Consider the following 24,720-nt stretch of genomic DNA (forward strand, 5'->3'; position numbering starts at 1 on the left):
CTGCCGTGATCCTAGCGTAGGTTTGTGCATATAATTGGTCAAACCATGGGAAAACAAATTAATCACAAACTCGGCTTAAATTAAACATGGGCAATAGTCAATTAGAAGGTTAGGTTTTTTTGGGTTTTAGGTGAAAATACTTTTAATCTGTAAAAGCCATATTGTCACGATACAGAATAATCTAAAAACAACCCACACATTCGAGACTTGACTATGGACATCACGTCTGTCGGGTCCGTTAAAATAATGCCGGATGCTACATACCCTATCCCTCACCCTTTTTGCTTGTTTTAAGGTAGGATTTGTATGCCAAGATACCTCGGGTAATAATCAATTAATTCACGTAAATTCGGCGATAACAAAACCTCATTGATTGTTTATTTGAGCTTGCTTGTTACATCTTTTGCACTTGATTGTTATGCGGATCGAGCCTGATCCCTTAGGACTCGATTCACACTGGGTCCAACGCCCATAACCGTCGATCACGAGATCCAATACCCCCATACACCGAGTGCGCATTTAATTTAATTTTCGGTCTTTTCCAAAACTATATGGTGAGCATGAGTGAAATCATGGCCGAATGTGAACCGACCGGGATTTAGTCATTGTAGCTTGTCTTTTATTTATTTGAGAGAACAATGTAAGGTTTTATATTATACATATATTCACGTAAAATCCCGGTCGGAGAGTGGATGGTCAGAGTGTTTCTTCGAATTTACGGTGTCAAAACGCATAAGATGAGCGAAACTTAATTAAGCGGTAATTAAATTAAAATGGCAAGCTTAGACAAGTTAGAGTACCGAAAGGGCGTGTGAGATATAGGCCAACACGTAATAGAACCCCCGAATTCGAAATTTTCGGTTCCGTACAAACCATTGCCTTAACATTTTAGGTGTACCCCGTACCCCTAGACCTGGGTAACTTGCCGGCCCTCGACCTTTGAGTCGTAAAATAGCAAGTGGCGACTCCTTCTCACGTGCGTTCGTCGCGCGTCCCCGGGAAAGTGGACACTCCCAAGCCGCGTTGCATTTAGGCGCGCGCATGCGTGCCCCAACGAGACGAAATTCGGGTGCGCACAATATCTGGAGGTCTTTTTTGCGAAAACTTGACGCCAGACAGCTGCCCTACACAGTGCTCGCCATCCCAAAGCTCAATGTGGAATCTTCGAACTAAATTGCACAACTCATCTAGGCCTCCCGAGCAGTGCTTTAAAGGTCTCAGATGCATTTTTCTAGTCCTTAGAGGTCTGTTTTCAACAAACAGAGATCGCAGTGATCTCCGGCTTGCCCAAGCAACTCAAAAGGCAATATGAGAAATCCAGCTTCGGCCTCCTAGGATGTCTCCGACTCCACATTTGCAATACCGGCTTGAGGGTCAACTATTCAATCCGACTGACAATGCATATCAAAATGACCAACGCAGAACACAAATGCATGATATGCTATTAGAAATGGTTAACTTTGCTCTGATTACCTAAAACGAGCAAAATCGACTTCCGAGCCTCATGACTACCCGAGGCATTTTTTCATGAAAAATGGCAATCTTGGACTCATTAGAACCGTTTTCTCATTCACATCGCCAATTCGATGTTAAATTTGAATCACGGACTTCGAACGCGTGATCAATCGAGACCTGACCTTCCTCCCAATTTCCTTTTGAGCCGTGGGACCCACGGACTGCCCAAGGGCAACCGCCTCTTTGCCGAAACCGCCCTCTCTTGCTTCTCTTAGCAAAAAATATCTAAAGAGTTTGAAGACAACACTCCAACTTCAAATCCAAGCTCATAAATACTCTTTGGCTCTTCTTCATCAAAATTGCATGGATGACATCCATCCTCATCTTCATTAAGCTAACCAACTTTTGCTAATCAAGAGTTTGCACTTTGCTTTCCTTAATTGCACTTAAGCTTTGTCTATATATTGCATAAAGTTCATTAAGCTAATCGCTTCCTCCATGCATACTCTCTCTAGCAATTCTCTCTTAACAAATACTCTAAACTCCTCCAAGCCATAGCAGCCTATAATCAGCCCAAGAAAATCGAAAACCAAGCCAAAAACCCTCAAACTTAAGTCGGAAATCATGGCAGTCACTATTCCAACTTAAATCCGAACTCAACCAAAATTCATATGCTATATATTTTGGACCTCTTGAGTTCATTTCCAAGATTGGATTTTTCATTTGAGGCTTTTAGCTCATCATTTCAGGTCATTTCGTGCTCTCGGGTGAATAGTCGCGTGCTCAGCAGTATGTTTAGGCGCTAAGCTGCGCACGCCCGCGCTCAGACGCGCACGCCAATGCTCAGGCGCTCAGACGCGTACACTCGAGCTCAGGCGCTCAGACGCGCGCACACGCTTTCTCTCGCACGCCCAACCGCATTCCGCGCGCACGCCCGCTCACTCGCACACCCGTTCGCTCGTCCCGACGCCCTGCTGCGTGCTCCAAAACCCCGACCGTGCGGTCCAGAGTCCAACCGCGCACTCTAACTCCCCGAACGCCCGTGCTTGCTCACTCGAGCACCCATCATTATGCCCAGCCCTTTTCCAACTCTTTCCTCATATCCCAAGACTAGGTATAATATTCCCGACTAAGTGGAACTAGGGCTTTTTACATTTTTCCATGTTTATGGAGGAATATGGTGTTTCAAGCATGCTTTACTTGCAAGATTACATTTTTATGCCCTTCCATGTTATATTGTGCATGTTTATACTTGTATTACGTGCTAGCATGTCGGAAAACATTTGAATCGTAGTCAAGAAGACCATTCTGACACGGAAAAGGCAAAAGAGCCCTCAAATTCATCTCCAAGTGAGGTGACCAAATGCTAGTTTGATCTTTTCGGGCTAGGAGTGGTCTCCTTGTCCCGATCCAAGTTGGTTCCCGAGTTTGTATTATTTTCTCACACCCATAAAGGTATTGTTTTATCGATTTCTTAAATAACATGTTTGTGCATATTTGCATGTTTAAATGTGTTATCAAATCATGCCGATAGCGACTTTTGTAAAATACGTGTTGTTTATAGTGTTTTATGTTTGAGCATGTGAGAAATGATCGGAAATGGGACGAAGAAACCGCTTGAGACACAATTTGAGTCAATAGAGCTCTCGGCCATCCGCAAAGGAAAGAGGCCGAGAGCCTCTTAACACTCCTCGAGTCGAGAACAATTTCCTTATCCCGATTTAAGTTCGTTTCTCGGATCATGTGCAATTGCATTTTTAGTATCATCACAAATTCTGCACTAAAACACCTTTAAAAATGCTATTTCTTAAGCAATATGCATGGATTCGTGTAACGGTGACTTTTTTGGGTCCGTTTGGCTCCGAGGGTATTTTGGTCATTTTGACCAAGTTATCCTCGACCTTTCTTGACCCGTCTTGGTCGCCGAGTCACGAATCGTTTTCATTAAATTAAGCTTTTTGGGTAGTCGAACTCTATTTAGTGGATCAATTCATGATCTGTCTAATTGTTTGTAACCCGCACATTTAATGCATTCGGCAATAACCGTTAAGCATTAATTCCACTAACAGGTTAATCGGAACGCTCACACGATTAATCCACTTGACTCTAACAATCTTGTACGAATCGGTCATTAACCGATAACTCGCGTCGACGAATTACAAAACGATATTAATGCTCTTTTCAAAATTTACATACTTTTAAATCTGAGACGCGCGATTTGATGTAACACGGATGTCTAGGAAAGACTTTTGTGTTTTGACTTGAGTTTTACCTAATTTCAGGTAATTCAAGTCGGAATACAGAAGTTCTTTCTAGATCACTTCTGGTAGATCAATCGGATCTTTGGCTTTCTCGAGGTTCTTGCATAACCTTGAAAAATCCAAGGAATTGGTTAGCACCAGTTATAGGCTGAGGTGACCCGCATTGCGCTGTCTCCCTTTTTCTGAAAATAATTTTTCAAGTCAAGGGCAGAATCGTCATTTTGTAATTTGGCGACACCCCAGGGGTTAGCTTGATAGAAACACTACAATATTAGGATAAAAACGGGTTACCTATTCAGGTGCAGGTTCATCTACATAACCCTTTTTATCCAACTGATGAATTTCTGTCATTTTAACATAGTTTTAGGTATTTAGTCGGGTATTCTGGAACTAAAGACAATTACCTGATTAAGCATGCATTTGATTAAAGCACACACAGGTAGTGGCAAATTAAGACTTCAGGTTCTAGGCTTTTCAAGTGAAAATACATGTTCTGTATTAATCTGTAATCATTATAGTGTCATGATACATAATAACTTTAAAAGCAATCCACACATCTGAGACTTGATTACAGGCACCATGTCTGTCAGGTTCTCGAAACAAAGCCGAATGCAAAGTGTCTTGCACGCATTTGTTTGTCTAAGGTAGGATTTGCATGCCAAAATATCTCGGGCAAGCAACTTGATGATTCACGTAAACTTGGCAAATGCAAACACCTTGTTTGTTCTGCATGCTGCTTGTTATTCTTCCGCACATGCTTGTCCATGTTGGTCGAGCCCGACCCATAAAACACATTGCACTTAGGGTTCAACGCCCAAACCATCGATCACAGGGTTCAACGCCTTATTCACTCAGCGCATGTTAATTCTAGTTTCGGTATTTTCCAAAAACTCACGGCGAGTTGGAGCTGAATAATAACCGAACACGAACTGACTAGGATTCAAACATTTGTAATTTGTTGTATTATTTTGAGAGCATTGTAAAGATTTTACTTTTTACATTTATTTTTGTAAAAATCCCAGTCGGTGAGTGAACGGTCTGAGAGTCAAACTAATCAAATCGGTCCAATGCTTGCCCAGACAAGAGTAATCATAAGATCCCGCGGTTTCGGTTCACGCGGGAATTCAACCATCATGGTTTGATGAACTGTAACGCAAGATAGTGAACTGAGTCCCCGACATACGGGCCTACTTCTCTCTCGGCTTCTCAACCGACATCGTTTAGTTCACCGAATTTTCAGTGTCAAAACGTGTAAGCCGAGCTCAACTTAATTCATGCGATAAATGAAATAAAACTGCAAGCCTAGCAAACCAGAGTACTGAAAGGGCGTGTGTGATATAGGCCCGCACGTAACGTGAACCCTTGAACTCGGACTTTCCGGTTCCGCACAGACCAATGCCTTAGCAAAACTAGGCATATCACTACCCCTAGACCTGGGTAGCTTACCGGCCATCGACTTTCGGGTCGTAAAATGGTAAGTGGCGACTCCTTCTCATGCGTGTCCGTCGCGCGTTCCCCGGGAAGGTGGACACTCTCAAGCCACATAATCCAAAAGCGCGCATGCGGGCCCCGACGAGAACCACATTTGGGTCCGTATAGTCACATCATCGAAATTCTACGCCTTCTCATGTTGCCATATCAACATCTTATATTTGGCATATTAGCCATATTATGTTAGAGGTGAAAGTCGACTAGCGCCTATTAAGTGCGCTGGTCGACTGTTGAGACCTCGATAAGGTTGCGTTGAATGTCGAAGGGCACGAGTCAGTGCTGACCCTAGAGGAGTATATCCAACTCCTATTCGTTCCCACTTGGGAGAAGGGACTGGTCATCCCAACTCTGGACAGTTCTTTGAAGCGAATCGTTTATCAATTAACCAGGATTAAGCATGACCAAATAGAAGAAATTTTTCAAAAGAACAACGGTTAAATATTTTTTATAAAGGATTTCCAAAACCTCTTTGCGAACTAGTGGGGAAATGAGACAGAATGGGCGTGTCACCAATCCTACTCACACGCGTTCATAACTATTCTTTTCGGGTCCTACCTATTCCTAAAGACTAGGAGGATTACCTTTGATTCAACAATAGTTGACTTCCTCTACTAAGCTGTTGGTGGCAGTTGCCATATTATGACCCTGATTGCTGAGATGATCAGGTCATTAGCATACACGAAGAGTCACAGCCGTGGGATATTGGTAGCACCCGGATTGTTACGGCTGTAGTTTGCAAGTCATTTTTGTGAATTTGAAGCCCTTTTTGTGGCGTTTTCCTTAAACCTTGAACATGACCGCATTTGCAACTTATAGTCAAAGGTTCAAGTTAAGTTAGGAGCCGATGAGTTTAGGGCAAAGCAAAGGCCCAGGATTTTATCTGGCAAGCCAAATGATTTTACACAATACCCGCCCTTCTTAGATGACAAAAATTCAGGGGCACCCCATTCATAGGCTTTATGCCATCGGTCTGTATTTTCCCATCCTGGGTGTATTGCAACTATAAGGACTACATACCATCCCGCTAGTAAAGGATGCCGAGCAACTCTGGGTGAGCTTTTAGGAACTCATAATTGAACAGCGAATGAAGGTTTGCAAGGAATTCTTTCATCTGTAGGACACAAAGGTGTTCTTGGAAATTAAGAAAGCTGACCCTGCCAGTGATGAAGAGATGGTGTAAATGGCTACCTGAGAGTATATTCACGTCTTCGACCAAGAGCTGCTCGCATTCCCACCTGAGCAGGCCATACCCTTTGAACCACCACCACCGAATCAGTGCAGCAATAGTACGATTATCGAGGGGAGGTGGACGTTAGGTTCAAGCTCCAGCAACATGCTTGGTGTAAGGGTCAGAGGCATATGTAGAGACAGATCGACCTCGCGTGGATAGAGGTAGATCGGGTGAGGGAAGAGATGCTCACCGAGATCGTGAAGCTATGCATCGAGCGTGATGATGCACTAGCAAAGGTGGCTCTAATTTGAGAAGAAGTGAGTCTGGCCAACGTCCGAACGGAGGCCGCCATGCGCAAGGAGGCGCAGACCATGAGGACCTTAGATAGGATCCAATATGCTCTTGCTAGGACCGGGAAGTCGATGGATGAGGCTAAGACCTGAATGTCTTTGATTGGGAATTCCATGTATTTATCTACTCGTAACAAAAGAAATTCATGTCATATGATTCAGAATGTCACTCCAAGCCACGGAAAAAACATTTTCTCATGCATTAATAATGTATATTCATTGTATCGCATTATGTTATCGTTTTTCTTTTGTTTTATCTTATCATGGTATTAGTTAAGGAAGAGATGCTTCGACTACCGCCCTTAAACAAAACGAAAAGCAATGATGATTAAAGGGTCGTATGCCTAAGACCAAGATAAGTACAAGGTCCATTTGATTAGGTCATGGGAAGACACAGAAGAAGCAAGGGAAAGACGTAGCTGCACTAATTATGGAAGAAGACCTTAACGATGCCCTTCCATTCATTAACCCACAAGTGATTGGAATGTTCAAAGGGATAGGCTTCAAACCAGGAAAATGGTCTAGGAAAAGAGGGACAAGGCCCACCTAGGTTCCTAAAATTCCTGACGCAAACCTGTAAACTTGGCTTAGGATATAGATGAGGCCACGCTGGGATGATCGTTCATGGGAAAAGGATAAACTACCCAACAAGAATGGTTGGTTCATGAGGGAGGGAGATAGTGTCCCGTACTATGACTTTCCCAAGATTTCGCAACCTGAAGAGGCTAGGCTGGCAGCTGAAGCTGAAGAAATGACAGACATGAAAAAGGAGTTATCCAAACTCTATATGGAAGAATCCAAAGAACGGAAAACTCCCTATCCTCCCATGACAAATGAAACCAGCAGAGCAACCAAAAAAGACGTTGAATTGCTGATAAATCTGAGCTGGCTTCAGGAAAGGATTAGGAGCACACTGACAAGACAGAAGAGTTGGCTTTAGAAGAAGTTTAGCTTCAAGCTACTAGTACAAGATACGCAGCGATCTCTTCTGTCTCACGAAGTAGAACCTCGATGATGAGAGAAAGAGTCGAGTCGAGGTCTATTCTTGGAGATGAAAATGAGGATCCTTTAATGGAATCTTCCACTTCAAAACAACACTCATGAGATTGTAGAGACAACGCCTCAAAGGAGCACTCCACAAACATAAGACCCCGAGGGAGTCAACCTTGAATGCTCTCATAAAAAGCACTCATAGAAAGCATCTCAAAATCATTTTTAAACGTGACAAAATTTCCCAAGATTTTCCCGAAAAGGTTCTTAAAATCATTTTCGAACATGATAAAACCGTTTTCGAATGTGATAAAACTATTTTTAAAACGTGACAGAGATTTCTTGAATCCTTCAGACTTTAAATCGTTTTCATACGTGACGAAATTCCTCAAGACTTTTTCTGAAAGTTCACAAATCGTTTCAAATGTGACAAACCATCTTGAAATTTCTCAAGAAAAATTCATAAAACCATTTTCAAACGTGACAAAACTGTTTTAAATGTGATAGAAACTTCTTAAATTTTTTAAGCTCAAAATCGTTTTCCTACATAACAAGATTCCTCAAAATTTTGAAAAAATGTCCATAAAAGAACTTCGAAATCATTTTTATGCATAGCAAAACTCCAATTTCTCTCTCAAAAGGATGTGAAACATTAAAATCGTTTTTGAATATGACAAGATCATTCCTTCTAATCATGACAAAAATTTCCTGAAATTTTCAAGTTCAAATCATTCTCACATGTGACAAGGTTTTACATAAAAGTTGAATTCGTTTCAGAACGTGATAATATCTTTTGAAATTATAGGAAAAAGAATTGTCAAATCGTTTTCACACGTGACACAGTTTCGCAAAGAAAAGTTGAAATCGTTTCAAAACGTGATTGTGCGGACCTGAATTTCGTCTCGTCGGGGCCTGCAGGCATGCTATGATGCGGCTTGGGAGCGTCCACACTCCCGAAAACGCGTGACGGACACGTGTGAGAATGAGTCGCCACTTGCCTGTTTACGATCAGAAGGTCGAGGGCCGATAAGTTGCCTAGGTCTAGGAGTATGGGATACACCTAGTTTGCTAAGGCAATGGTCGTGCGGAACCGGAAATTCCGAATTCGGGAGTTCTATTACGTGCGAACTTATATCCCGCAGGCACTTTCATACTTTGTTTGCCTAGGGCTTGCCATTTTTATTCATTTACCGCGCGAATTATGTTGCACTCTCCTTGCTGGTGTTGACACCGTAAATTCGATGAAACGATCACTTTGGGTTAAGAACCCAATAGAAAAGTAAGTTCGTACGTCAAGGAATCGGTTCGCTATCCTCACGTTACGATTCATTTGACCTTGATAGTCGAATCCCCACACGAACCGAAACCACGAAGTAATGAATCTACTCATCTGCGGGTAAATAAATCGACTCACCGACCGGCGATCCTTACAATGAATGATCAAATGTACAAATAAAAAATATCCTTACAGTGTGCTCTTAATAAGTTACAGAATAAAAATGAATACAGTACTTGGATCCCGGTCGGCTCGCATTAGGTCAATATTCCTCTCCAGCTCACTGTGAGATTTCGAATAACCGACAAGTAAATTAAAGCAACGCGGGTTTAAAGAGCCGGGGGTCGGGTCCAACCAAACTGACGGATAGCAAAAGTGTCGACAGACTCTTTAGATGGCCGTGGGACCAGTTGAGCTCCCGGGCGATTGTTCAGCCGCGATTCACACACCCGTTCTAAGTTGTCTTCCACATAGATATTACTCGGAGCGAAGCAATGACTCGGGGCTACACCCCATTCCGCAATCGGGTTGCGCGCACTCGATGGTATGAGGGCGTTGGACCCCGTGCAAAGCGTTACCTAGGGGCTCGGACTCGAACCACAACAAATTAGCAAGTATTAATAGAAAACAGAGAAAAACTGATAAAAACATATGAAAACAGATAAAATTGATAAAAACAAACAAGTTGTGTTATTATGCCATATGGAGGTGATTAGCCAATTATGGACCGGGGTTGAATGGCAAGCAATCTTCTGGCCTAGACAAGCAAGGAAACTTACTAGAATGCGGTGCTAATTCAACTACGGGTGCGTGGATACGTTTTAAGTTGTTATGTACAATGACGATGTGGGCTTTACAGATTATGCCAAGGGTGCGCGTTTTGGTCCAAGATTTGGAACCTAAAGTTCCGCCTAACCATTTTTAATGTTTGATTAAGTCGAATGAATAGTTAGTCAAGTTTTGCGCATTTTACGACAGAGGTACGGTGTTTAGGTACCCGAATCTACGCTAGGATAATAGAAACATTTAGATAGGGTCTCTCATCTCCACCTGTAGCATTGAGTGTTTCGATTATCTTAATGCCTAGAGTGTCGGTGATTCACAAAAAGACGGTTATGCCTTTGAACTGTAAAATGTGTAAAGTGTTCGTGCAAAATTGAGATCACGTGGCACGGACTATCGAAAGTTGTTAGCCGGTGTTAACCGATCCCTTGGGCCTGTCGGGGTCATGCCGACGCCAAGAGAATCGGGAAAATGGTCGTTTTGCCCGGGAGTGGTCAAAGGAAAGCTCGTACACCTCAACTTGAGCCGTCTCAAATCGGGTCCGGACTCGAGTCAAAGTGTATGAGCATCTCCTAGATGCCCATGCTACGCGTGTTACGTATCTCGGTGCTATTGAAATTGTGGGTTTTTAAAAGGGCATTCTCGACAGCTTGTTGACCGTCGACGTGATTACAAGTTAATGACCGGCTCATGCAATTTGTTTAAGCCGAGTAATTTGCTTAGCCAAATGATACGTCCCATTTTCCCATGTGAGAATGTTAATGGTTATTATCGAAAGCCTTGGGTGTGCGGGTTGTCGAGGCAATTTGTAACCCGAAGGCCAAGAACATCCGGTCAATGACAACCGACATGCTCTTAGACCGATGCGGGCCCGAGATAGTCATCAATACCCAAATTCATGCAAATTATTTAAAACTAACGTGTTTGACATACGATTATTGCCTAATTAATGACAAAATGAAAATGCGATTGCAATCAAGTCCGGAAATCAACTTTGAAGTGAAAGAGGAGGCCGCCTTTGACCCAAAAGGGGACATAGAGCTCTCGACCACTCTCATGAGAGGAATGCCGAGACTCACCTTGACCCGGCTTGGGTCTTGGATGGTCTCCTATCCCGATTTTTAGTCTTTTCTCGTGTGCATCAAGCATAAAACACGATAATGATAAACATGTACAAAGTCGATGCCGTCATGCTCTTCGAAAGTGCATATAAACACGCAAGTAAGCACAAACATGGTATTTAATGGAATTGATAAAACAATATCGACTCATGGAAACAGAAAAATGTAAAAACTCGAGAAACGACTTAAGTCGAGAAAAGGAGGCCATCTATGGCCCGAGAAAGCCAAGAAGAGCTCTCAATCCCTTGAGGTGAGGTCGAGAGGCTCCTTTAGCTTGCCCGATCTAATTCGGTTTTCTCGACTCCGATTCAAGTCTTTTCCCGACATGCTAGCACATTATATGACAAGAAACATGCATGTAATAATAAATAATGCACGGAAATATAAATTTGCATGCAATTGGTCGGGACCACTTTATCACCCCACAAAGCACGACATAAGTTAAAGGAACTAGCTCCTCTAAGTTGGGAAGTGTTATACATAACCTCGAGGCTCGAGGAAGAGTCGAGGAAAGCTAGAAAGCCAATATTTGAAAGTCGGGTCTGTTATCTGGAGCGACAGACCCAAGTTGGTGCAGTTGACCCGATTGGCAGCTTGGCTTGTTGGGGCTGCTTCGGTCGATCGGGGTGGCTTCTGCATATCGGGCCGGTTGCGTTAGACTCATAAGAGACTGAGGATCACGGCTATGGGTGGGTCGGGGCGTGCAAGTACCTGACCCAACCCATCTAGCCCTGTGAAATTCGGGACAGAAAACAGTAACCCAACTGGCAACAAGAAGAAAACGAGTGGTTCAGGCGGCTCGGGGAGGTTCCCACGAAATGGCACGGGTGTTCTGGACATCCAAAAGGATGCTGAAGACGATGGTAGGAAGTTCGAGGCGTGCCTCGATCTAGGCTGACCCGCCTAGCCCTGCGAAGATTGGAACAAGGGAAGAAAACTGGAGGAACAAACCCGACTAGGTTGTTTGGGTTGAAACGGCTGCAAGGGCGGCTCCGAGTGGTTTTTGGCTTCACAAATGGTGGCTAAGGAACCCCTGGGGTTGGCCGTGGCAGTTGCTTGGCGAGAGAAGCATCGGGTCGACCCGATCTGCAAAAGAAAGGAAGATAGCTCAAGAAAGCAGACCCAAGGTGGTTGAGTTCTGAGTTAAGTTGTGAATGTGGTTGTCGAAAAATCAGGAAATAGCAAGGAAGGCTCAATTCTGGTCAGGCCTGGACCTATGGACTGGAAGCTTCAAATCGCAAAACTAACACTGGAAATGGACTCGGGCGGTCGAATACATGTGGGGTATGTAGTTTGTTTGAAACTTGATTAAGTTGGGTGGGCGGTTGTTGGAAAATAATTGGTTTTCCGGCAATTTTGGCTTGCTTTGGCCTTGGGCTACTGCTGGGATGCTGAACGAAAATGTTGGAATTTGGGAAGGTTTGAGAGTGTTTTAAGAGTGAGAATGCTGGAGAGATGTGCAAGAGGAGTTGTGATTAAACTTAATGATGCATATGGCTTACAAAGTCAAGGCCAATGACTTGTTTAAGTGAAACTAAGTGCAATTAAGGGGAGCATTAAGGGGCTAGCCGAATTTTGAGGGTAATTAGGGAGGGGGAAGTGTCACTTAGAATGTGGTGAAAAGAACAGGAGAGGTGATGGGAGATGATGGATGTGAGAGGTGTAAGAAGATATTTGAATTGTGTGGAGGGGAATTGCTTGGCTCAAATCAGCCATGGGGGGATGGCTGCGGCTTGGAGGCTGGCTCTGCTCGGCTTGGCTTGGCTGAGTCATGGGTCCCACTTGGCTCGGGAAAAAGTTGGGGGAGGCAAAGGTCTCGATTGGTTGCGCGTTAGAGCTCTGTACTCCGCTTGGGCGACGAATTGTCAATGCGCGCGCAAAGACGATTCTAATGAATGCTCGTGTGGCCCGGAGGCTCGGAGGTCATTTTGCTCGGTTTGGGGGATCATAGCGAAGTTAACTGTTACTGTCGCCTATTCGTGTCTCTGCGTGCTGTACTGCTTGCATCGGCGTGGTTTGTGCTATAGGCGAAACAGTTGACTCGTCAGCCTTTGTCGGAGATCGGGAACCGGAGACGTCATAGGAATCCGCGATCATAGCTTTTTCAGTGTTTTTCGATTGTTTTGATGTATTCGGAGACCGCTGCGATCTCCATTTGTTGAAAACGAACCCTGAAGGTTTGCCGAGGGACGTTTGAGGCCATTTTAATGCTACTTGGGAGACCTTGGCGAGTTGCGTGGTCCGAGACGAAGTGATTTCCTAGGTCCTTAGATTTGCTGGGAATGTGTGATGTAGAGCTCGAGTATCAACATTTCGAAGAATAAGCTCCGAGCAAGAGATTCCGCTTGAAAGGGGCCCTTTTTTCTGTCTGGATGGCACTCTAGAAACCTATATGACTCGTGCAGTGCGATCGGGGTTCATTTCCCTGGCCCTTGAGGTCCTTGGGATTGATTGGTGCAAATTTCATGCATTAACGATTCGTCAAAAAGGTCTCCGACTATATTTTCTGAGGAAATGGTCCATTTTTCCCGGGTCTAGATCCACTCGGGAGACCTGAATGATTTCCAAAAAGCAGTTTGAAACCTGTTCCCTGGTTCTGGTGACCCTTGGGTATGGGCAGGTCTGTTTCCGGATGTCCCTGCCCCTTGAATGTGTATTTGCCCTATTTAACAGAGTGTGAATAGTGACTTGAGCTTTTGCTGGGCCTTATTCTGTTCTGCTTGTCGGGACTCGGCAAAAGTCACTGTTGATGTTCTCTATCGGAGTTGGTGGACCAGAACGGAGTGTTGACAGTGATAAATTCTTTAAAATCATCAGTAATGAATTTTAAAAATCACTTTTATGCGTGACAAAGTTTCACAAAAAAACTGAAATCGTTCATGAACGTGATAAGGTTTTTTAAAGCTTTCAAGACAGGATTTTTCAAATCAAATCTTTTTTGAACGTGATAAGGTTATTTAAAATTTTTAGGGAATGAATTTTCAAATCGTTTTTATACGTGACAAAGTTTCCTGAGATGATCTAAGAAAATTTAAACTGTTTTCAAATGTATCCAAGTACTTCAATGTTTTACAAAAAAAAAAAGTTGATATCATTTCAGAATGTGACAAGATCTTTTAAAATTACCGGGAAGGAATTTCAAATCTTTTTCACAAAGTGGCAAAGTTTCATAGGAAAAGTTGAAATCATTTCAAGATGTGACAAGATCTTTTTCTTTGTAAGCATCCGAAATGAATTTTTAAAATCATTTTCATACATGGTAGAATTCTACAGAAAAGTTAAAATTGTGCTTTAACGTTAGAAGAGTTTTTAATCGTTTCATAATGTGACAAGGTTGTTGCGACTGATATACGATAGTAGAAAACAATATGAACGAAAAAACAAAAGAGACACACGGAATTGATTACCCAATTCGTCAGAAATTCTGACTACGTCTGGGGGCGCCGCCAAGCCAGGTATATCACTATTTTTGAGTTAGGGTTACAAGAGATATAAACTACTGTTTATAAAGGGAACAAACTCTAATTACATCACCAATGGACCGAATACAACATGGGCCGATCTCGATCCGGATTCATAGTACTTCAAGCTCCATAACTCAACAAAGGTTTCACAGGAAACAAAAAAAGAAAAGAAATCGTTTCACAGCGTGACCGGACCTTTTCATAAGCCATTAGATTAGAATTTTGAAATCATTTTCATAGGAAGTACAAATCGTTTTTAAACGTGACGAAGATCTACACAAGCTCTCGCAAAAGGAATTTTCGAAGCCACAAATCGCTGCTGTATGTGACCGAATTTCTCAAAATATTTCAGAAAAAAAATATTCCAGTTATTGTTATAAGGCTAAATGCGATCGATTGACAATCCTAACATACTGTATACACACATCAGTTATCACATATTATGCAAGAAAACACTTTCTGGACAAAACTTTTGGGCGTCTTTCTCGTGGCCGCTAGTGTTGGGACGTCCTTCTGGTTGTCTTCCGATGATTCTGCCTCTTCAACACCATCTTCATCTTTCAGCTTCTCACACTCATCGCAGAACATTTTGAATGCACCCTCGATATACTCAACGGCGGCTGAGACAGTAATGTTCTCCACCATTTTGTGGGGGTAAGTGTCCTTTTTGTGATCCCCATTCAACGTCGCGGCCATCTGCACCAGTTGTTCCTGGAAATCGTTGAGACTTGCCTCTTCATTTGGCCCGGATTCCCTCATCTTCACTGGCTCTGCTAATGTCACTGCAAGTTTTTTGCACCATACATGCACATGCAAGCAATACATAAAACTTATTCAATAAAAAAAGCAATACATAAAACTATGACAACGTCAATGCCCAATTAATTGTATGTTAAATGACATGCCTCGATGCATCTATGCTAAGCAAATCATCTTGTGAGTGATCTTGCTGGGCAGTCAAACTGATAATTAATAATATGCGGATTTCTTGCACCGAGCTAACAGAACTTCCCGTTAGTCATACGAACAAATGGCCCTCACCTGGACAATCAGCTCTTGGAGTGGTACGATTTAGGACTCCTTCAAATGTACCTGCCCACTCGTCACGCTTTGTTAGGAAGTCCTTAAGGTTGAATATCTTTTTGACAGTCGCTGCGATCGATGAATGCTCAAACTGAGAGGTCGGGTATGGCCCCGTAGGCTCATGCAACACTGCAACAAAGTTAGCCCATCAATCCAATTTATATACCTATTAATTTTTAATTAATTTCTTTTTCAATTACACATACCTGTTCCCGGCTCGATCCAGGGAGAGATTAGAATGGCTGGAACCCTGACTCCTAGACGATCGAACTTGAAGTTGTAAGGCTCGGGACCAATGATGTCATCTGGGTTTGGGACTCCTTGCCACGGTGTAGGGACGTGATCATAGAACCCACCATGCTCATCATAGACTATCAAGAATAAAATCTCGTTCCACTGAGGACTTGACCTCAATGCCTCGTAAACTTCCTTGATGAACTTTTGCCCTTCTGAGACATCGTGAGAAGGGTGGTCGTCATTTGCTGGAAGCCCGGAAACCTCAAAGTATCGCTGCTCGATCACAACATAGTTCGGTAATTTCCCCTCCTTGCAATGTTTCTTGAAAAGGAGATCAAATTGGTGGAAGTGCTTTAGATACTTCGGTTTCCGAAGGTTTCTGCGTGATGGGAATAAACTTCATGAGTAATTTGGTTTCCGAATAGATGAGCAGTTAATTAGCCTCCTTTCTAAAAATTTAAAAAGAAAAAGAAAAAAAAAGAGTTGTGTAATTGTTGTATACAACACTGCGACTGACGTTTATGAAAACATCTGCATCAATCAATCAATTATAATACTGTAAAACTAAAAAGCGAAATATAGTTTCATTCATATATTCCTTAGAACTAAATCCTCTCAATTTTTCAAATATTTCAAGTTTAACAAAGTTATAACAATTATTATTATATCAAAATCACGATTAACATTTAAAAATCTCAAGAAAAGGAAAAAGTTTTCAATCAGCGAAGAGAAAGTTAATCTTTTTTGAAGAATACAAGATTTTCGTAAAAAAATCATCGAGAAAACAATCAGTTATAATATATAGAATATGCGATGCGAAATTTGAGTATTCTATTCCAATATTATTAAATTTGATAAATTCTTTTGATATTTTGAATATTTCGATCCTAACAAATATACCATAAATAATTATTATATTAAAATTATTAAAATAAATATATAATTTTATCATTCAAGAATATATACTAAAATTTATTAAAAACTTACAAATTACTATGCCCAAGAAATCAAACAATTTCCCGAAAATTACTCATATATCATATATAATTAATTTTTCATCACCCAAGCGATTTGTGAAGCTATTAATTTATATGATATATAAATGCTGGCATGGCTCAGGCAAACCACAATCAATTCTAGCCATTTATTTCTCTCCTTACTTAAAAAACAGCAATGAGAAATAAGATGTCTAAGATATGAACCGTGGAAATGTCTCTGTTTGGTTTTGGAGTTATTAAGGCATGTTCCCATGAAGAAGAGAAACCAATTGATGTCGATTGACCCCATCCTTCTGTACATTGACGAAAGCGCACCCTTTGGAGAGGGAAGTTACGTTTAGTCAACGAAATTCATAAATACTATATATATATTAGCTATTCTTTGTTAGGTATAACTAACATTGGAGTCTTTGGATACTGTTTTTTGATAAACTATTTTATGTGAAAGCGAGATGTAAAGGTTAAAAAATCATACTATACCAGGTGGTGCACACAGAAAAAAGAAAAGAAAAGAGAGAAGATAATCTGTCAAATGTGTTATTATTAAATAAAATAGAAAATATATGTCCCGAATCTAAGCAGCACATTTTTTTATTGACCTACTAGTCTCAATTCATGCATAGTCATGACCCTGAGTTATAAGCAAGTTTATCATAAAAATCTACCGTACAAGCACGTAAAAATGATTATATCATATATGTAAGTAAATTACTTTAAATTATAGTTATTCTTAGGGTCATCGGAAAAGCTCGTTTATTTTTACAATCATGTTTTAATTTGAATTTTGATTTTAAAAACAGACAAAATAAATATAGGGCTCACTCTTTTGACTTTTGAAAGTTGAAAGAATCGCTTAGATAATTAATTATAATAAAATTGTATGTAGGTTTATATATGAGACTCACTTTTTTGATTTTTTAGAGTTGATTTTTGTTATATAACGAGACTAATGAGTAGAATTAAAATTTTAAAAATAAATTAAGAAATTAAACAAGGGTAGGGTCGGAGATTGGCTGAAGACAACTACACAGAGGAGAGAGGAAGGAGAAGACAACTACACAGAGGACAGAGGGAAGTGGAAAAGGGTGGGGGCGAATTTTGGAATGTGAAAAAGTTTTGAACTTCCTTAAAATAATTGGTAAGTTCACTAATACACGTGTTTTGCGGTTATTAGTTAATTTATTGATGACACAATGAACTAAGTCCATTTAATAATCTCTCACCCATTCATATAGAGTACACGTCCTTCATATAGAGCGCGTACTCGCCTCCTCAATGAAAAAGGAAACCAAAACTTTTCACCCAACCCCTCAATAATTGGTGACAGCTTGAAGGCTTGATGATTATCCCATGTGCCAATTTCGGGAGCGTTTCTATATCCTCATTCAATGACATAACAACAAATATTTTTATACAAAACAATTGTCCTTAGAAATTGAAAAATTAAATGTAAAAATTATGGCATGAATTATAACGTGGGGTCTGGGGGCTGCACAGACTTATCTCTTTCTAATTGAACGTGTGACTTTATGTGGAACAATCATTTAAATGTTTTCCTATATCAATTATCACGAAACGAATTATTATTTCTATTTTGATCAATTTTTTCGGCTGTGTATATATCTAAAAGCCCAATAAGCGTCGATTAATTTAATTTGAGATAGATCGGTCCACTAAATGATAAATCTCTCCCAATTATTTAACAAGATATGAATTCGAGATCTTATTAGAGCGAAATAGGTGTTAAACCACATGAATCAACCTAATAAATCTAATGCATGTTTTTTTTTCCTGATGAGATTATGGTGGTCACCAGCATATTGCTTAGACTAATTCCATTTTTATTTGTCACTTACTCCGAGATGCTGATTTTGAACTCTTCTATTTTCGTCTACTAAAGTTTAATTTGCCATTTAATTCTAGTGATTTATTTTCAATTAATTTGTGATCACAGATATTATATGATATTTTGTCGGTACAAAACACATAAATAAATGAAATTATAAAAAGTGAAAGATGGGGTTAAGATTTAATAACGGACCTATAGAAAAAGGTGGAGGCGGGATACTGATAATAGATTCCGAAAGTGTGGCCGGCCTCGTGCATCGACTCCATTATGGTCTTCTGTGGGAATCCCTTTATCAGCTGCTCCGTGTCATTCCCTGTGGCCCCGTGCGAGGTCGCGGCGTGCACGTAAAGCCGGTTCGGCTGTGTTGCAGCGGGGAGCGATGCAAACCACCGGTCACACACTGCAAACTCGGACACTAGCTGCTTGAACACGGGCACTGCATCAGGCTGGAACCCGCTCATCACGATCTCCGCCAATCCCTCCATCTTTGCCTCTGCATTCCGGGCGAATCCATCCATGGTGGGTGGCTTCTGCTCCGCAGCTTCTTCGGCTGTCCACGGCTTGCCGAAGACCTGTTAGTAAATAGATAAATATATAAAGAAAGTCACGGCTAGCAATTAGCCAGCACGGCGACTTTAGCCGGTACCGGTCTATATATCCAACGTTTATTTACAGGATGAATCTGAATTCAACGACACGCTAACCCGAGCATATGTTGTGCGTGGAGAGAGGAAGCTTCATCTCTTATAAGCTCGAGCTCCCCTTTCTCACTATCATTGAAGTTCAAATTACATGCCATATACAGAACCGATTGAAACCTGGAAAAAGGAAAGACCTGCTCATAGATGGCTTGAAAGGAGTGGTCAGGGTCGGGATCGATGTAGGTGGCATTGTCCTGGAAATGGAGTAGCCGGGGGATGGAGTTCTGATCTTCTGACTCGGCTGATGATGCAGGTAAGGGGTTCGATTCAGCTCCAGTGACACCGTCGATCTCCGGGTTGAGAGATTTCATCCACCCCAGCATGTGATCGAAGGAGCGGTTCTCCTGGACCAAGATGACTATGTGCTTGATGGGGCAGCTAGGAGGGGACTGAGTCGACTCTGCCGCCATCGCTAGCTGATTTCTTGACGCGGCCCCTTGGTTTAGGCTTTAAGCATTTATACAGATGGGAAATGTCTTATATGGATAGATATTTAGAAGGTTTATTATTTAATTGGTGCTGATGACTAGTAATTAGCTGTTCCATTTGGACCTTCGGTGTGACCGTAATGATGCTCTTTGTTTAATTCAATTTCAACGTTCTTATTATTATTTTTATTATTTTGATGTTTTAAATATCATATTTTTGTGGGTCCACATTGAATGAGGACATGCCCACTCACTATGGGATCTCGAGGCCATGGTGGGTCATAAATATATATATATATATATATATATTCTGGTCAACGGTGAGAATTCATCCATAACATATAAAAATTATATTATAAAAGTACAACGTAAAACGCTCAAGAAAAGAAAATTACAAGATTAGAAAGTTGAATCATTTCAGACATACTACGAAGGAGAAATAAAGTGAAAAGTAAAGTAGTGGCTATCCGAGAATTCCGATTAAAACTCTCAATTGTTACACATGAATCCTGATAAATCAGGCAAGGGTTCTCCCTTCTCTAGCTACGAATCCATGTGGAATTCAGTCGTTTGATGCCAAGGTTCCGAGGAGCCTTTGATATCAGAGCAAAGCAGCGGGTGTCTTAACCTCAAGGGATTCGATCTAGTGATTAATGTACACATTTTGATTTGATCTAGTGATTAATGTGTACTCAAGTTTACACCAAGACTCGGATTCGAATTCCCTTGGGCCACCGGAGCGCTTTTGACTTAATTACTCGCTCCGTGCGTCGCCGGGGTTCACGGAGTCTCGAGAATTAGTCGGGCGAAACCCGAACACTCGAGTTAGCAAAAAAAAAAAAACAGCGAGTGTCTTGAGCTGTGCTTATGCGCTACGAACCAATCAGAGAGTCAGGCTACCAAATCAAACCGATAATCCAGTAGATTACCAGGGGCAGACCAAATTGGCATGCGGGGGAAAGCACCTACAACAAGAGAAACAAAAGAGGGAGAGGCCGAAAAGTTTCAAGAGCAGCCCCCTCAGTCATCCACCGGGCCTAAATCGGGTAGAATCCAAATTGACCCAATGCGATCCAGATCGAATTTCATCCGACCCGAGCTGGCCGGGTCGCTTAGCAAGAGCATGGAAGCAGCAAATTCGGTAGAAGAGCAACAACAATCCGGCCTCCTTCGGGACAGTAAACGTGTGGAGCTTCCAGATCGCATATCTCCCTCCGAAGCTTCAAGCACCAGCCGACTCGAAAACTTCAAGACGAGTGCTCGCCAAACAAAACATCATGTTGCAGGGAGATAAAAGCTGGGATCTTGGCAAGATTCAGCGGATGTTATGACATTGAGAGGCTAGAGGAGAGCGTGGGGAGGGGGAGGGCCATTCGAAAAAGTAAAAGCGGCCACTGGGGAGAGAAGGAAAAGGCACTGGAGAGAGGGAGAAGAGGAGGAGCGGACGTGGCCACTTAGCAAAAGCCACCGACTCGACAGCGGAGGGAAGATTAGTCATCGGTGAGGAGGATGGTGGTAGCTTCTGATCGGGACGGCGGGCAAGCAGTCGACGCGAGTGGCCAGAGCCACACGCGCCGGCTGAAAAACAGGTCTGAAAGTGAATGGCCGAAAGAGAAAGGAGAGAGAAAAGGGGCAAATGGGATAGCGGATCATCATGTTCATCAGGAGCATATTTATCAAAAATAATATTCATCAGAAGTAGTAGCATTTTTAATTTTTTTATTACGAGAATGCGATCCAATAATAAAATGAGTTTTCAACAAGGAGATTTGACCTGCAGTTCAAAATTTTTAAATTCATGATAAATACTTTTTACTAGTCAATGCCTAAATAATAAGTAATTCCAATAAATACGTTGATAATATCTCGTGATCTCACAATATAATATTATATCTAATTTTCCAGGCGTTATAGGAAATCACCAGGTGGATTTAGAGGCCTTGGAAATACATATATCAAGATAAATGTGCATAGATACTAGTCACTATAAAATTAACCATGTGATGTGTAATGTGATCCCAAACTTTTTTTTTTATAAATAAAAGGTTAGATCAGGTTATTAGCCCGATGTGGCTGTCCCAACTAAGGGAACCTAATCACCACGGAATGTTTCTTTCGCCATAGCTCGCTGTGACTTTAGCCCAACTTGGTCACCACAGCCCCACCAACACACTAGTGAATTAAGTCAAGGCCCACTGGATCAAGAATTATGGGCCGGCCACCGCCATCACATAATACACCCACATAGTGGCGAGCTCTACGTCCTCAGTGAGGTTCAAACTCGTGATGTTCAAGTGGAGCGCTTAATACTTAACCACTAGACCACCGTACTGGTGGTGTGATTTCAAACGTTTATTAATAAGGAATGGCTTCTCTAAATCTTTAAAAAGTTAATTACTAATGACTGATCCTAATTAATTTGTCCCGTGAGTTAATTCCATTTCACACATTAATTATTAATAACAGTTAATTGTACGAAAGCATTTCTTAATTAATGGCATATGGCATAAGATTACTGTCTGAGTTAATATACATTATATTATGTATTAAACAACTTGGTCTCCGCGATGAATTATTATTTGTTATCCGGTTAGTGAATTGCTTAACTAAATCATTAAGGGGAATTAGAGGGGGGGACAAAGCACCGCGTTTCCTGGTTGGAGTATCTCTCGGAACGTGGAGAGAGCGAGCGAGCGAGCGAGCGAGCGGGCGAATTGCATGAATTCATCACAGCTGCAATCTATTTTTTATCTGATAAAAAATTATCTAGATAACTTACAATTTTAAAAAAAATACAGTTTTGATCATAAATTTAGTCATCAGTCAATTTAATTCTATAAATTAAAAATGCCGAATCAATCTATACGTTTGGTCTGTTAGACACTTTTAGTCCGTATGGTGATTAACCATATACGGGTGCTACCATATCAGTGCTATATGATTTTATGATAATATCATAATATTACAAACGAAGGGTTAAATAAAAACATCAAGCAAATAAAATCTAAATATATCAAACCATATTACAATTGTCATATTACAATATATCTTTTATGAGTTAAAAAGGTGATTATGAAATTTGGCCGAGAAAAAAAAAAGAATTATGCCTATTCATTATGTCTTTCAAGTATTAATAAATCATCTTTTTCAAATTTGAACAATTCTAAATTAGTGCCTCCCAAATACTATAATTTACTGCAATGTATTTCATACTGTTGGGGACTAGATTTTGGGACTGGTCCGTTTAGGCCCATGAGGCCAAGCGATGCTCCCCCATGCTCAGCGAAGCCCAACTTGGAATGGGCGATGCAGGCCCAGAGTCATTAGGCCATGCCCGATTGTTTGAATGACTAAAGTGCATATCAGTCAAGCAATCCGACATAGCTTGCCTATTTTATCGAGGTATGGATCAGCTAAATATGTGGGAGATGTGGTAACGTAATCTATGTCTTTAGTTAGGGTAATTGGCACTTTGCACATTCTTTCCCTCATACATAAGACATAATTTAATTAGAGCATCGGCAAAGGAAATGGGAACACCACCCCTGATCTCCCCTTGTGCAGGTACTCGTGGTTTGTGGATCGTGGATACGTCATCAACAACACACACGTAGATCATTCGTGATTGCGACCTAATTTTCTGGATCCCAACACATATAAAGAAGAAAATTGTCTATTATGAATTTAATCTTATTGTGTTTATCATTAAATTCAAATTTATTAAAAAAATCGATTGTTCATTTTCTTTAAATTATTGAGTTAACATAATTTGTTAAAAATACATTTCCAAAGAAAAAACCTTAATTTTCGGATTCCGTTATCTTTGTGTATGATGAAATTTACCATTGATCCACTAGAAATTAACAATGGCAATCAATTTTCTAATTATACTTCATTTTTATCGCTACCATTATATCCTATAGATTTATAATTTATTTATATTAATTATAAGGATAAATTACACTCCTTCCTTTGTGGTTTCCACAAATAACACTAAGCACCATTCTTACAAAAATTATTCTTCCCCTATTACTACGTTCAGTAACACAGTTAGGATATTCAATGGAGTACTCCATTAACTTCAGAAGTATTTCAATTTTTCAATATATCATATAATATTAATAATAAGGAAAAGTACCTTTTAGGCATGTAACTTTATTTATTTTTCTATTTTCATTCTTTTTTTGGAAAGAATCACTGAAATGGTCCTATATTTTTGCTCTTTCTTGACATCGAGTTATATAAATTCCATTTTGACTTTTTCAGTTCTAAAACATTTGCTCCGTTAGATACTTATTGTCCAAATCGTGACTAACCGTTAATCGATACTGTCGTGGACGTAAACGGTGTTAAATCTTTTCCACCTGTATTTAAAATACCTACTTTGAAACTTGCATCCTATAAGTTCAACTTTGTAAAAAACAATCCTAAATCGTTTCAGAAAGTGACAGTCTTGGTCCATTTTGTATCAACCATTAACGTGCGATGATGTAGACTTAATTACGTGAAAATGGTTATGGTGAGCCATTAATATAGTACACGTGGACCAACCATCTTAAAGATTTTTTAAAAAATAAAATCTAAAAATTGAATAAAATTAACCAAAATTAAATAAAAAAAAAAAAATTCTTAAAATTTCTTTTAAAAAGAAATTAATTTCTTGAAAAACTTTTAAATGTTTTTAAAAAATTTATAAAAATAGAAGAAAACTACATTAAATTCAAATAAAAATTTAAAAAATTAATTTTATTTACAAAAATTTATGAAATTTCTTTTACAATAAGAAAATAATAAAAGTTCATAAAATTTAAAATAAAAAGTTTAAAAATTAAAATAAAAGTTCAAAAAAACTACAACATGTTCATAGAAGGAAAACAGAAAAGGGAAGGGCTATATTGAAAACCTTTTCAGGCTAGTCCTCCTTCCTAATGAGGTCGCTGGAGGCTTTTGAGCCCTTGGTGACCTCGTCGCAAGGGTGTCCGAAAGGGGAAGCCCAGCCCTCGATTCGGTCATTCCCTCCTGTTCCGTTTGAAAGAGAGAGACGGGGATGAGGGAAGAATCA

General features: G+C 40.6%; 1 protein-coding gene across 1 annotated transcript; it reads right to left on the reverse strand.

Annotated features, from left to right (window-relative positions):
* Positions 1-14,659: 14,659 nt before the first annotated feature.
* On the reverse strand, positions 14,660-19,717 carry LOC116203624 (non-specific phospholipase C3-like). The gene is made up of 5 exons (XM_031535439.1): positions 19,365-19,717; positions 18,722-19,101; positions 15,652-16,061; positions 15,404-15,574; positions 14,660-15,144 (listed from the first exon to the last, which is right to left on the reverse strand). Exons 1-5 carry the CDS (start codon positions 19,638-19,640, stop codon positions 14,789-14,791), a joined length of 1,593 nt encoding a protein of 530 aa, XP_031391299.1. The 5' UTR covers positions 19,641-19,717; the 3' UTR covers positions 14,660-14,788.
* Between the last annotated feature and the right edge of the window lie 5,003 nt (positions 19,718-24,720).

The sequence above is a fragment of the Punica granatum genome, chromosome 4 (assembly GCF_007655135.1).
Source record: "Punica granatum isolate Tunisia-2019 chromosome 4, ASM765513v2, whole genome shotgun sequence".
NCBI lineage: Eukaryota > Viridiplantae > Streptophyta > Magnoliopsida > Myrtales > Lythraceae > Punica > Punica granatum.